At 47.7% G+C, this 14,474-nt stretch overlaps 1 protein-coding gene across 1 annotated transcript; it reads left to right on the forward strand.

Moving 5' to 3' along the window:
• Positions 1-7,771: 7,771 nt before the first annotated feature.
• Positions 7,772-10,449, forward strand: LIAT1 (ligand of ATE1). The gene is given in 4 exon segments (XM_075720097.1): positions 7,772-7,814; positions 8,580-8,777; positions 9,957-10,382; positions 10,385-10,449. Coding segments are annotated over 4 exon segments (732 nt in total).
• The last annotated feature ends 4,025 nt before the right edge of the window (positions 10,450-14,474 follow it).

Below are 14,474 nucleotides of genomic sequence, written 5' to 3' on the forward strand. Positions count from 1 at the left end.
AGTTGGAAAAGGAGCAAGCGGGGATGAGATTTGGGGGGGAAAACAAAGAAGGTTCCTATGCACCAGAGCTGCTTCCCAATCCTAGCAGTAGTGGCAAGAAACTCCCTTTAAGACAGAGCTTGTTAAAAAGCTTATAAAACACAATGCCCTGGAGGTCCATGCCAGTCCTATGAGTGGGAAGATAAAATCAGCTCTACAGGAAAACTGACATACCGTACCAACAATCCTGTATTAATGAGAGGCACTTATTAGCATGGCTATTTGATATATGGTAAGCTATAAAGAACCAGTTTTTGCCCAAGCAAAGCAGCTCCCCAGCTCCCTGCGATGATGGGGAGGAAAGCCAGCACTATTCCACCTGCCAAGGTGTATCTTTATTTATTAAGACTTTGGCCCTATTTCCCTCTGATCCCCAGCCAGGCAGGTGCATTGTGCAAAGTGAATAATTCATGAAGACAAGAGGCTCTTTCTGACTCACATTCTGGGGCAGGTGGATCTGGCGTAGGCCTAGGAGAAGCAAATTAGCATCTAAATGGCCAATTAGAGAGATTCATTTTGCTATTCTGATATGCTAAAAAAGCTCAGGAGGCCTTCTACAGCTGGAGACTGGCAGGGTGGAATCCGCACCTCCCAGCCTCCAGAGAAGCATCAAGTTTCTTAGAAAGAATTGGACATAGCAGGGAAGTACTGAGCAAGGGCCAGGGTTTGTCAAGGAATCCCTTGCAGGAGAACCACATGCCAGCCTATTTTGCGGGTAACCTCAGTGAACCAGGAAAAGCATGTTCGTGGCCAGCGGAGAAACTCTGCTGAGCAGCCTGATCCCAGGCCTTGCCAAAAACTCGCTATCCAGCACGGCTCCGAGCCACAGGCCTGCCATCACATCCAGAGGATGAAATACCCTTTCTCAGCATCCTTAAGCTATAGTCTTGGGTTTAGGCATCCTAGGAAGCCTTTGAACAACGCACAGCATGGCCAGCAGTAACTCCGAGACCTTTATCACCCTGAACATTGTTGGTATGAGCAAAAAGAAAGCCATGGACCTTGACCAAGCCCTGGGGAGTACCTGACCCAAGCTGCAGCAGACTAAAAACCTCGGGGGTGGGCACAGCACATCATTCTTACTTGCACATACAACAGCACCCATCACCCCGTGTGAGAGCCCAGAAGAACCATGACAATCCATCCTCCGTAAGATGCTCACGGCTGCTCCCGCCACACAACACGCGCGAGCCCAACAACTCTCAAAAGCACACAGGCACTGATAATTTTTTCGATGGAGCACATCGCTTTCAACCTCCCACTTCTGGCTTGTTTCCCCCCACCCCTCTGTCACATTCGGTTACCTTCAGGAAGCGGAATTCCACCTAAATTCAGCCTTGTGTAGTTCCCCTTGCTGTCTTTGCGGGCTGCCTTCAGCAGCATTTTAGACAGGACCTCTCCTACCAGTGGAGCTCCGGGTCTGGGTGCCCCAGGCCCCCCCAAAAGCTGTTCCCCCCCGTCCCAGCTGGCCAGGGGAAGGGGCCGTAGCCCACGGGCCCCGGACACAGCGGTGACACAGCGGTTTCCCTGCAGGTTTCCCGGCAGCCAGCACGCACCGACACCGAAACTGCGCTGCAAACTGCGCTGCAAACTGCGCTGCAAACTCCGCACGAAGCGCCCGCGCCCTGCACCCCGCGCACCCACCTGCCCTCCGGCCCGGCCCCGCTTCTCGCACCCGGCAAAAACTCGCGGCCGCCTCCGCCACGGGCCACGCTGGGACACGGCTCAGAGCCGCCCCCACCTCCCTTTTCCCGGGACAAGGCGGAAACGGAGCGCACCTGCGCCGGGACACCGCCGCCTCCGGCCCCGCCCCGCCCCGCTCCGCTCCGCGCTCCGCTCCGCGCCTTCCGCCCCGCCGGCGCCCCCCGCGGGCCCCGGCACCCCCTGGCGGCGCCGCGCCGCACCCGCCCCGCCAGCGCCGGCCGCTGCCAAAGCCCGGCCCGGAGCGGCGGGGCTCGGAGCGGGGCCGCCCCGCAGATGGGAGCTGGGACCGGGCGGCCGCGCCCCAGAGCCCCAAAAGGGAATACACACACACACCCCCCACCCCGGGGGGGCGGGAAAATCCTAAACTACAAACAAGGAAAGCCGGTAGCAAAAAAGAAACCCCCCAAAACCCAAACCAAACCACAAACCCACCCAAACAAAACAACCCCCCCAACAACTAAAAAAAAAACCCAAAAATCCAAACCCCCAAAAACCCAAAACCAGAACAAACCAAAACACAAACCCAAACAAAACAAACCCCCCAACAACCAAAAAAAACCCCAAAAGACCCAAAACTAAACCAAACCACAAACCCACCCAAACAAAGCAACCCCCCCAACAACTAAAAAAAAAACCCCAAAGACCCAGACCCAAAACCCCAAACCAAAACAAACCAAAACATAAACTCACCCAAACAAAACAAACCCCTCCAAAAACAAAGAAATGAAACCCAAAACCAAAACCACAAACCAAACAACCCCTCCAACAACTAAAAACCCCCAAAACCCAAAACCAAACGAAAACATAAACACACCCAAACAAAACAAACACCCCAACAACCAAAAAAACTGAAACCCAAAACCCCCAAAAATCTCAAACCAAAACACAAACCCAGCCAAACAAAACAACCCCCCCCCCAAAACCAAAAATCCCAAACGCCCAAAAAACTAAAACACAAACCCATGCAAACAAAAAAAACCCCAGCAATCAAAAAAAAATCACCCCCAAAGCCCCAATCCCAAAACCTCGAGGCAAAAAAAAAGTAACCCCAAGAAACAAACGAACAGAAAACCCTCACAGCAAAAACCAACCCCACCACAAAAATTAATTTTGCAGGGGAGAAAAAAAGTTCAGAACAAGAGCACCCCGTAGCAAAGCAAGGTGACCTGCCGGGCCCGGGAACAACCGCGGGGAGCTCATAACTGTTAAAAATTAAGGGCCCAAATCTGCAGAGCGATCCTAATTACAGACACCAGCTACAGAAGGTTGCTTGGGATCGGCAGCAAAATTTGGTCTCACTTTTTTTTGCAGTGATGCCGTTCCTCCCAGGACTGCCCTGGACGGTCCTGTGAACGGGCTCCCCGTGCCGGTAGAAGCTCATCTGCAGGAAGGATCGCAAACGGGGCACGGCGTGGGCCCAACGCGGCCCCAGCGTGGGCCCAACGTGCCAAGGCAAACCCAGCCAACCCGCTTCGACCAACTCGCTGCACAGCGAGCGAGGGACCGGCGCGGCTTTTCTTTTGCTTTCAACAATTGCTTGTAGCCCTCTCCCTCACGCTTCGTCGTAATAAAACGTGTCTCGCTTTGCATTCGGGAGAGCTGTACAAGTGGTAATTACTGCCCCGTGCAGCACAGGGAGGGGGCAGCTTGGTCACTCGGTGAAGTGACAGCCTGGGATTATGATCCCAGGTGAGTCAACAGAAAATCACAGGGAAACAATTTTTCCTTTGCACTAACCTGTGAACGCAGAAATTAGGGCTCATTACTGTCTCAACGTCCCATGGATGCAGTGAGTAAATTTGCCATGTGGCAGGAAGGGAGGGAGAGAAAAAAGAGAAAAGGAAAAGAGAAAGGAAGAGAAAATACGTCCTCAGCCTGTGCTTTTACTGCCTGCTCAGAGCCTGCTCTTGAGAAACCGGGTGGCCCTGCCAGCCCCATCATGTCCATACATCCACAAGACCTCACAGGATAAGCTTAGGGACCCTGAGCCACCTTTTACCTAAATCGACTTAAAGCCTGAGTATATATTTTGCTTTTTGGTTTGGGCAAGTGTTGAAAAATACATCAGAGGCAGCAGTGTTTGCATTAACACAGAGCCTGTATTTCTGTGGAAGAAAGCACTTGAAGATGACATTTCACACCAGGGTAGTCCTCCATGCAGTCGATAATATAAATAAATTAAACACACGGTTCAGCCAACTTCAGGAAAACGATAAATTACCTTATTTAACCAGCTGTACTGGCAGGAGCAATAGGCGCAGGAAATGACACACAGCTCCGAGCATGTATCCATTCTGCTGTTGAATTTGCTCGCCGGGATCCCCACAGAACCACAGATGCTTCGGAGTCCGACTGCAAGGCTGGGCCTCGATAGCTGGAAGTCACGGAGAATAAATATGATGTTCCATTAAAAATTTAAAAAGGCTAAATATGAGTTTTATCTTGATAGCATGAAGTCAATTTTTAATACACTCGTTTCTCAGAAAGCAGCCACTTCCACCCAAAGAACCCTTCAAAAATCTCTCTTTTATCGATGATGGGTTTCACTGAATTATTCACCAGATCACAGCTGCCAAAAATTTTAAATATACACATGACAAGGACTGTAACAGATAGCAACCTTCTCCTATCAGCAATGCTGACAGTTGCACCACGGATGCCCCAAGCTGATCCAGTCTTCTTTCAGCACAGCACCGTAATTGCACGCCGGGGAGCAGCCTTTCTGTGTCACCCCCCGGACAGGCACAATTCTCGAGAAATGAAAAATAAAGCCCACCATTTTCAGGGGGATGTTAAACTTGTGGGCATGAAGGTGTCCTCCGGAAGAACTACAGATGCTTAAAAGCAGCCCTATTGTACAGCAAAACAATCCTAATTGTAGCAATGCTGGAGTGCTAGGGGAAATGATTCCCAGTTTGGACACTGGACTGGTAAGCAGGGGTGCGGGCTCCCGTTCTCAGCCGCGTCCTGCTGGGCAATCAGAGCTGATTGCTTGCGCTGCTGGTCTGCTTTCCACACTTGGGCTGTTCTTTCTGCTTAGATCACAGGCTCCTTCAGGTAAGGACTCTCATCATCTGTGTGTTCAGCATCGGACACAAGAATCTGGGGTGGACAATTAGTGTTTTAATGCACAAATAATAATAAGAGTATTAATTATGAGCCATTTTAAACACAAAGAATAACCAAAGGCCAAACTGGCTGGCTGCTTATCTCTGAAAGAGCATTTCCTAGGGACACAGGCTGACTGCTGGCAAGGAGCTGCCACAGCCAGAGATTTTTGGCGCTCCCTTCCCATTGCCCTGACCACTCCGGCTCAGTCAAGCTGCTTTACAATTCACAGCAAGAAGGCCAGGATTTTTCTCCAAGCTGTTACTCTCATTGCAATCCTCTACTATTTGGTCCTCAGTGATTCGATTTGTATTTGTCCCTCTAATTATCATTCCTCAATAAAAAGGGCAATGATTCACTCCGTAATCTGAACAAATAAAATCTTGCCTATAGAGCACACCTGCTAAAGAATATGTAAGACAAAGGAACCATTTAAAGAATACTGATGTTTCATTGCAAATTAAGCTGCTTTTTTTACCTGTTTTATAGACAGCTCCCCATTCTGATCCACTGCTCTTTTTGCTTGCATGAAAAAGTCTCCGGTCTAATTCTCTTTTCCTTGTTCAAGGTAAGCCTACAGCATCAACTATAACGTTTCATAAGAAGACTTCCTCAGTAGCCCCACACAGTAGGTCTATATGCAGTTTCAGTGTATCTGTGGCACAGGAAAATGATGCACGTTTCAAAGTAAACTGGTTCCACAGGGAAATCTAGTGGAATTTCTCAGCGTAGTTGCATTTGAAGTCAAAAAGTCCACCAAGAACACCACCCTCCCTGCCAAATAAAAGCCATTTGAGTTAGAACGCAACAGCCGTGGGTTATATATTTGAGGTTTGGGCATTTCTTTGATGTCCTGATAAAAATACACATATAGAAGATCCACTTTCTGACACCAGCTTAGGTTGGGTTTGAATTTAAGGCTTGCAAGTTTCCTTCCTCATGTCACCAGCTCTATATAATTGCTTATAAAATGACTAATTTTTCCAATCAGGATGTAAGGCATGTTCACAAATCTCCTCTCAGAGGCACCTGCCTGTTGCATTACCCAGATTTTATACTGAAGGCGCGGGGGAGTCATCATAACACCCCGTCTCACCAAAGGAAACAAATGCGACAGTAGCTTTACTTCATCTTACACTCAAGCTAAAATTAAAGAGGACAGTAGGAATAGTCAGGCAAATTGAAAGACAAATCTAACAACCCTTACACATACAGATTAGATCTACTGCTTGAATGCAATTACCCTTCCTGGCAAGGGTTTACAAATTGGACTTCTGTTTTATGAATTCATGCTATGTTTATTTTCAAAAGATATATGCCTCCAAGACGCAGTGAAACCTTCAAAGGATTGTGGAAAGTTTGTTTTCAGTATTTTTACTGTGAATTGCAGGTAGAATATCCGCTGAGACTGGAGTCTAGCTGTGCTGGGCACGGCAGAGTTTGAGACTCTCAGTCTAAACAGAAAAGGGGGACAAAGAGAAAAATGACAGAAAGCAGTGAGAGGGTAAGGGATTTGCCTGGGGACGATGCCCCTTCAGAATAAACTCATCTGCTGCCGGGGAGCACCTCACTGCTCAGCATCGCCCTGGCCAACTGCAGCAGCAGAAGGGGCAGGTTAACCAGGCAAACGTTAGTCCTACCAGTCCAGGCAGGAGCTGTCAGAAGATGATTTTCTTTGTATGTAGCTCAGGCCAGCCACTACCACTGGGCTCTAATTTTGGCTGGCAAGTCAGGTTTTATCATAATAAAATGAACGACAACCACCACTAGCTACGAGTAATCCCCTTCCCTCAGCTGTTTGCCAAAAATACTATACTCACTTTTCAGTCTGGATGAATTATTTACATCCAGTCACTGCTGTTCCCATTTTCCTTGCCTTTTTGCCCTGCGTCGCCATCCCTTTCATCCACACACAGGCTTTGGAGAGCTGCTGGCTGCTGTACAGCATTAGTAATAACCATCACTGCGAAACCCCCGCTGCTGACACTTGGAAATCAGACCATTAGCGGCAGTCGGAGAAGTGCTGCCTGCAGCCCAGGGATCTGCCGTCAAGCGGCCTCCCGGGAGCCCGATTTCATCACAACCTGTCTGGATGCGACCGCGAGCGTCTGCCAAATTTCACATCGAAATAGATCAGAAGGAGAGGAGGAAAGAGGCAGGCAGGGAAGGGGAGAAAGCAAGCAAACCAGGATTAAATGTCGTGTTATTTCCAGGGAGAGGATGACAAGCAAGGGGTGGATTGCTTCAGCAACTGTTGCTAGAGTTCCCGCGAACGCTTTTCGTCCAGGCTCACGTCCGAAGGAGACGTGCTAATCTCCCTCGCTGGTGAGGCTCTTAAAACGCTCACCACACAATGCAGCAGCAAGGGCAGGAGATCTGAGACTTGCACCAGCCCCAAAACACTCGGGAGAGCCATCGCCACCTCAGAAGCTGTTTCAACATGTACCTTCGCGGCTCTGATGTGGGGAAAGGCGGCGGGGAGGGAAGGGAGAGGGGAGTTTCCCTCAGCACCTTCATTTACAGGGTTGAGGTACTACAAAGGGGTGGGAAGGACCCCAATAGCTGGTCTCCCTGCAATGGATTCAGGTTTGATTTTTCCCTCTGCAGCAGTGCTGTGCTGCAAACCCCACAGCCCTGCAATACTTCACCTGCTGCTAGGGCTGTACTGCCTCGGACAAGCCAATTCTTCCTGCTGTGGCCATATTACCTCAGGCAAGCCCCAGTTCCTACACACGCAGAGGGGCACGGGGGAGGAAACCTGTGCCGGACAGGGTTGTTCACCCAGAGCAATGGCGCTGGGCCCCTGGCCAAGCAGGCAGGCCCAGGCTTGCCGCTGCGCCATGGCTGCCCTGGAGACCTGGCTGAAGGGCGGGTGCTGAGGGGAGCCGAGGGGAAAAGGGAGGGGGAAGGCAGCGGCGAGATGGAGGGGAAGGTGCTGAGGGGAGGTGAGGTGAAGGGGGAAGGTGAGGTGGAAGGGGAGGCACTGAGGGGAGATGGAGAGGAAAAGCGGTGAGGGGAGAGAGGGAGGGCAAAACCTGAGGGGAAATGGAGGGGGAAGGCCTGAGGGGAAGAGCTGAGGGAGATGGAGGAGGAAGGCACTGAGGGGAAGAGCTGAGGGAGATGGAGGAGGAAGGCACTGGAGGAGAAGAGCTGAGGGAGATGGAGGAGGAAGGCACTGGAGGAGAAGAGCTGAGGGAGATGGAGGAGGAAGGCACTGGAGGAGAAGAGCTGAGGGAGATGGAGGAGGGAGGCATAGAAGGGAGAGGAAATGGAAGGGCAAAACCTGAGGGGAGATGGAGGAGGAACGCACTGAGGAGAAGAGCTGAGGGAGATGGAGGAGGAAAGCATAGAAGGGAGAGGAGATGGAAGGACAAAACCTGAGGGGAGATGGAGGGGGAAGGCACTGAGGGGAAGAGCTGAGGGTGATGGAGGAGGAAGGCACTGAGGGGAAGAGCTGAGGGTGATGGAGGAGGAAGGCACTGAGGGGAAGAGCTGAGGGGAGATGTAGTGGGAAGGCATAGAGGGGAGAGGAGATGGAAGAGCAAAACCTGAGGGGAGATGGAGGGGGAAGGCACTGAGGGGAGGTGAAGCACTGAGGGGAAATGGAGGGGGAAGGTGCTGAGGAAGAGAGAGATGGAGGGGGAAGGCATTGAAGATGGAGGGGGTGTCCAGACAAGGAGGGAGGCCAGGTCAGGGCTGCTGACCTTCCTTCCCTTGCTCCCCACCAGGCTCGAGGGCGGCCGTGGGGGGCCATGCCAGGGCTGCCGCAGGGCCCCGCAGGCAGGAGCGCGGCACGGGCAGGCGGCGGGGGGCGAGGGGCTGCCCGGGCCCCCCTCCACCGCAGGCCCCTGGCACGAAGCCACCACGGAGAAAGAAGCAGCAGCAGCTGCCATGCAGGACTGCCGCCACCACCACCGTGCGGGCAGGTGAGCTGGGCTGGCCGCCACAGCAGGCGCAGGCAATGGCCACCGTCCCCCATGAAGCCGTCACGCTCCCCACAGCTGCCCCAAAACGCCCCACGCAGGGTCCGGGTAGGGCTGGGGAGGGAAGGGGTCATTGGGCAAAGCCAAGCGTGCACCAGGCGGGTACGTGACCACTGCTCAACATGGCGTGTTTGTGCAGTTGACGGTGCACAGACGTGAAGGGACACGCCGCTGGAGGGTGTGTACCAGCAGGAAGGCAGCTCGGATTCACCTGTCCTTGTTGGCCAGAGCATGCGGTGCTCGGCTCTCCCTCCATCCTGCGGGACAACTGCCCTGGAGAGAAAAAAAAAAACAGCCTTCCCTAGGAAATCATCTATGGCACTTCAAAAACCTTTCACTCAACCTGTAGCCTGTTTATAGTTTCATATATAGCTACAAATCTATCAAAAAAAAAAGATTGAGTACATGTAACTACACAGCATAAGCAGTAGGAGGCATAAGACATCTGTCAAGAAGTAGGAAATTTCATAAACTGCCTAAGATTTGGGATGTTGTAAATATTTAGTGGTTTTCTTTTGGTGAGCTACAGTATAGTAGTTTAAATACTCGCCGTTCCACGGGCATGACTCACGGCACTGATCTAACTTCCCATCAGTGGGGTTGAGTTGCTGTTATAACTACAGAAGCAGAGGTTAATTTAAAAAAATCTTCCATGTAAAGGAATAGCCGTTCAGTTCTAGTATCTTAGTACAAAAGGTGCCTGAAAGTTTCCATACATTGTACTTTTAAAAAAAAAAAAAATCACATTGCTTCTTAATTAACAGGTAACAGCTTAAAAAAAAATCCCCAACAATTAAGAATCAATTTCCTGCCTAAATCGAGTTAGACAAGCACAGTAAACTTGATGCCAGTATAGAAGTGCTATTAATGCATTAACAGCCTCAACAAATACATTTTACAGGTATGAGAATCATTCTGTTAGCCAATCAGATAAATATATATTTCCCACTTAAAAATAAGATTTTTTTAGGCCATTTATATTTTCTTATAGATTTGGTGTCTTATTAACGGGCATGTAAAGGCACAGCAAGCACTTGTCTCATCATCCTCTTTATGAAATAAGCAGGAAAGCCTTGGAGGCAATGCATACATTTTTGCTAACAGCGCTTATCATTTTAACAGATAAACACCACCACAAAAGCAGAAAGCAGCAGGCCCGCTCCCCTCCATCGCTTGAAATCCCAAGTCCTGGGAGGAACCCTGACTCAGCCCAAATTAATGCAGAAGAGAATCAGAAGGATGCAGAAATAAACAAGGTTGCAGTATTGGCTTCCACCGTTTTGGACCCTAGTCAAACAGATCAAGGTCTTTCTGCTCAGCTTAACGAAAGCCTTCGATGGGACGGGGTTCTTGAAGATCCTGTAGCAGAGGAAGAAAGGCTGCGTATCTATAAGATGAACAGAAGGAAACGGTACGAATTGTATATCCAGCAACATTTGCTCGCTGAGCCATGCCCAACTGTCAGGCATTCCCCATTACTTCATCACAGGGTGTTGTGCACAAGCAGCGATCACACGGTATGTAAAGAAGATTGCTGCAGTTATTTTCCAGAGGAGCAAGCGTGAACTGGTCCTGGATGCTCGAGCTAGCACAGCCTCCGAAGTGCAACCAGTAGTGTCACTCAAAATCTCTCAAGAAGATCTGTAGCTTAGTACTGATTACTCACCGTCTTATATCTGCGTGGGGAGCAGGACATTTGTATTTTAAAAACAAAGCAACCTGTTAGTTAAAATATGGATGCAACTCAGACTACTTCAGCAATTAAAAGTGCTCCTTTCAATACTGCCTATTTGTCCTGGAGCATCCCTAGTTATTGCTATTAGTTTATTTCAAAATAATACTCGCTGCATTACACCTGAGCTTTTCAGGTAAATCACATCATGAATTGCTGGTCCTGAAACCAGCAAGCACGGCCCTCATGGCAGATGGGGAAACTGAGCGTGGGCAGCTGAATGAGCGGGTACCTTCTTTGGAGGCTAAAAGGACTTGCAGGCACACAAACTTACCTGCTACTCGAAACTGAGCGAGCTGCAAAATCGGGATTGGAAACCAGCCCTCGTCTCCTGGCTTGTGATCTAACTGTTAGGTACAGTATTTTATTTTGTTATAAAAATTAATTGTATCAGACCCTCAGATTTGACATTCTGGAGAAGCACAGCATAGATACAAGGAAAATGGAGCGTATCTGTAACAACAGGGTCATCCTTGTCATGGTGTGCACTAACTAGAAACCTATTTGGCCAACATGAATTAAAAATCACATCAAGGAGTAAGCTGCCTTGTACCCCCTACTTCAACTTCCCATAGTAAATGAACATCTTTCATGCAGAGCATTACTACAACACTAAAGGAAAACAGCCCAGGCCACACTAAAGGAAGTATCTGGAAGTTGGATGGCACATCTGAAAGGAGAGAAAATTTTTCCTGAAGCCCTCCTGAAAGATACTGTTCTGATTTTTTAAAAGTTTTTTTCTTAATGGCTCTTCAAATGGACTGTCTTTTATACAGCAATTGACGTTTATATATGGCTTTTCTCCTGTTTAATACTTTAAACACGGCACGATACTCAAATGCTTGCACAGACTTTCGCAGGAGCAGCGGCATGCTTTAGAATAGCTTCAAAGCTCCCTAGATTCCAATAATGTCATTACATGCAAATCTAGAGCTTTTGCAAGCAGATAACCAGATGAACAATAAAAAGTAAGCAAAAAATCCCATTATGAATTAATTAACTGATGTTCAATTGCATCCATTTCTCCTCTGCCAGATATACTAACAAAATCAGCATGCCTGCAAATTCGGAAGGGTTTAAAAAACAGATTAAATATCCAGAAAAAACACTACAGCATTTATCTCGAAACAATAGTTGTAACCACCTATTTTGTTTTTATAAAGTTTAATGCATAACACATTCTAGTCTTATTTTTATGCTCTATTTACTAAAGTAGCATTTGAGCATCTACATTTTTAACTAAAATTAAACAGAAATTCCTGTCTGGTTAAATACTTGTTATATTTGAAAAGGGCAAGTGCTTCACTTGCAGGATATGCTGAAATCCATACCAGAAACTCTCTTTAAAAATAAAACTGTACCAGACGAAAGACTCAAATACATACCAGAGAGGATTTTCAGCTGTCTTCAAGGCACTTTTTCAAGTGTCTTACTAAACTGGTAAAACCACAACCTTTGGTGTTGTTTTTTTTTTTTTTTTTTAAATGCACAGTTTTATATAGGAAACGCCTTCCTAGCATATGTAAACAACAGCAACACATGATATAAGAGAAACAAGAGGGGAGCTGGGATTGGCAGGATATATTATGTATTTATTACTAAGTAAATACCATAATAAACACTGAAAAGCTTTGAATGAAAAATAAAGAGACGTCCCTATACGATGGTTTTCAGATCATTTATTACCAATAAAGTAAAAGACAAATTGAAAATTAGAAGGAGGGGGTGGGAAACGTCACAGACATCAGAACACTTGCACAGAGCTAATCAGAGCTTTGCAAATGTTGGAACATAAATAATTTAAAAGGTATCTCTACCAATTAAAATATTTTTAAGAGATACATAATTAAGTTTGTTTGCTTTATAAAAATCAGGTGCTTTATCCTAAAACCATAGCGTAACGGTCATTTAATTTCTAATTTAACTAGGGACAATTCATGATCACAATTTAAAATCATCTTCTCTCAGATCTCCTGCAAACGAATTCATCGGAAGAGCATTGTTGGAGCAATCCAGGGTCCGTGTTCTTCCAGCGTCCTGCGTCCAACAGTGGCCAGCACCAGATGTTTCAGGAGCGAGGTACACGAAACTGCATAGCGAGCCGTGACGCAATAGCTTCCCCAAAGAAGAGGTCTGTCCATTTGAAACCCCACACACTTAGGGGCCGAGTTGTGCCTTCTGTTACGCAACAAGTGTATCTTGGGGCAGTGTTTAGGGGAGAATCGTGACATGTATTTAAGATGTATCTCCTAAATACTGTAGTCTGAAACCAACGCGTTTATCAAGAAGACTGTGCTGCTCTTAACAACTCTGGAGCTATGCCTGCCTGCCTTTGGCATCCTCTGTCACCCTGGTTTTAGGATCTGGTTTTCTGAGGCAAATACCAAAGATTAAGGACATTCTGTTCTGAGCTAATAAATAAGTAAAAAACCAAAACAAAACAACAAAAGACCCAAACCACACAAACTCAAGCTTTCCTTCCTGCTGCATTTTAGTCTCCCAAATCATCTCAGCTCACACTACCGTACATTTCCACACCATTCATAGCACTTGCACAAACACACGTTAAGTACAGCTCAAGAACAGGCTCCCAAGTTTCTACCTCACCACTGACAAAATTCACCCTTGAGGCTACGCATGAGCAAAGTCCTCTTTAAAAGCAGGTCCAGGGCTGATGTTGCACCAGAAGGTGACCTGCACCTCAGAGAAGTTTTGGAACACATGGAAAAGCCGTGTCCAGTGAAGCCAAGTCTACCAAGCGTTTCTGAGCTGCTACACCAAGCTAGCTACCAACATAAGCCATGCTCCCAAAAGCGGATGCTCTCCACACTACGCTGCTCTTTGTCAATATAGAAAAAAATATCCTCTATTTGGGTAAAGTAAAGTAAGAAACCTCTCCGTCTTATTTTCATCAAAGCTCATGATAAACTAATGCACGTAACATCCAGATGGCCTTGCATAGCATCTGAAGTTATTCCCTTTGGTCCCCAAACTCATCACGCACTTGGGACTGGAGGGGTTATTCAGCAGCCTACAGACAGGCAAATGCTACCCCATCCCAGTGACATCCTGAATATTCAAGTCCAGAGAGGACACGGACCTTTGCAGTCAGAAGCTCAACGGGGAAGTAGAGCTACAGCTGCGGATTTTGCTACACAATAAAAATTTGCCTGCCCTTTGATACTGTCTACCTCTTCACAACCCCCACCACGACAGCATCTCACACCCGATCCCAGCGTCTCCTTCTCCACTCTCAGTCCCTGTATACATGGCACATTTTCTGAAACTTTCCTAGTTACGACTCCCTTAGTGCAGGCAGAACAAAGTCGGTAAAAACTAGGCACTGGTGTTTTTCCACCACCACGCTGTCAAGACCTGACTTTCCAATAATAGAGGGATAATTTTTGGCCCAATATTCTTCATTACAAGTCCTACTACACGTAGTACACAAATGCTAGCGTGTTACACAGACTACAGTGCTGCGGATGTCATTGTAGGTACAGAAGATACCTCGCACCTTTCACCTAAAGAACTTGAATTACCTGATCCTTTCTCTGCTGCCTGGAGCTGCAAAAGCAGTTTATCCTCTGCTTTACTCAGAACTCCTATCCTTTCCAACTCACACCTTCAAACCGGACATGAATGCCGTAAGATAACATTTTTTGTTTCTGTTAAATGCAGAATTCCAGATTTTTGTTAGCTTTTTCCAGCAATTTCCAGCAGACGGTTCTTCTAGAGAAAACAGTCTCGTGATCTAAACTGAAATGAGTGACAGCTCTGGCTATCTGTAACCAAATGACCTGGTAGATTCTCTGCAAGAGAGCGAACCGCCCTTATTTTTGCACATCACCACAAAGCATCAAATGGATTTCCACCTGCCAGGAACTATTCCACATTCTTTCTTACCT

Source organism: Pelecanus crispus, chromosome 12, assembly GCF_030463565.1.
Source record: "Pelecanus crispus isolate bPelCri1 chromosome 12, bPelCri1.pri, whole genome shotgun sequence".
In the NCBI taxonomy this organism is placed as follows: domain Eukaryota; kingdom Metazoa; phylum Chordata; class Aves; order Pelecaniformes; family Pelecanidae; genus Pelecanus; species Pelecanus crispus.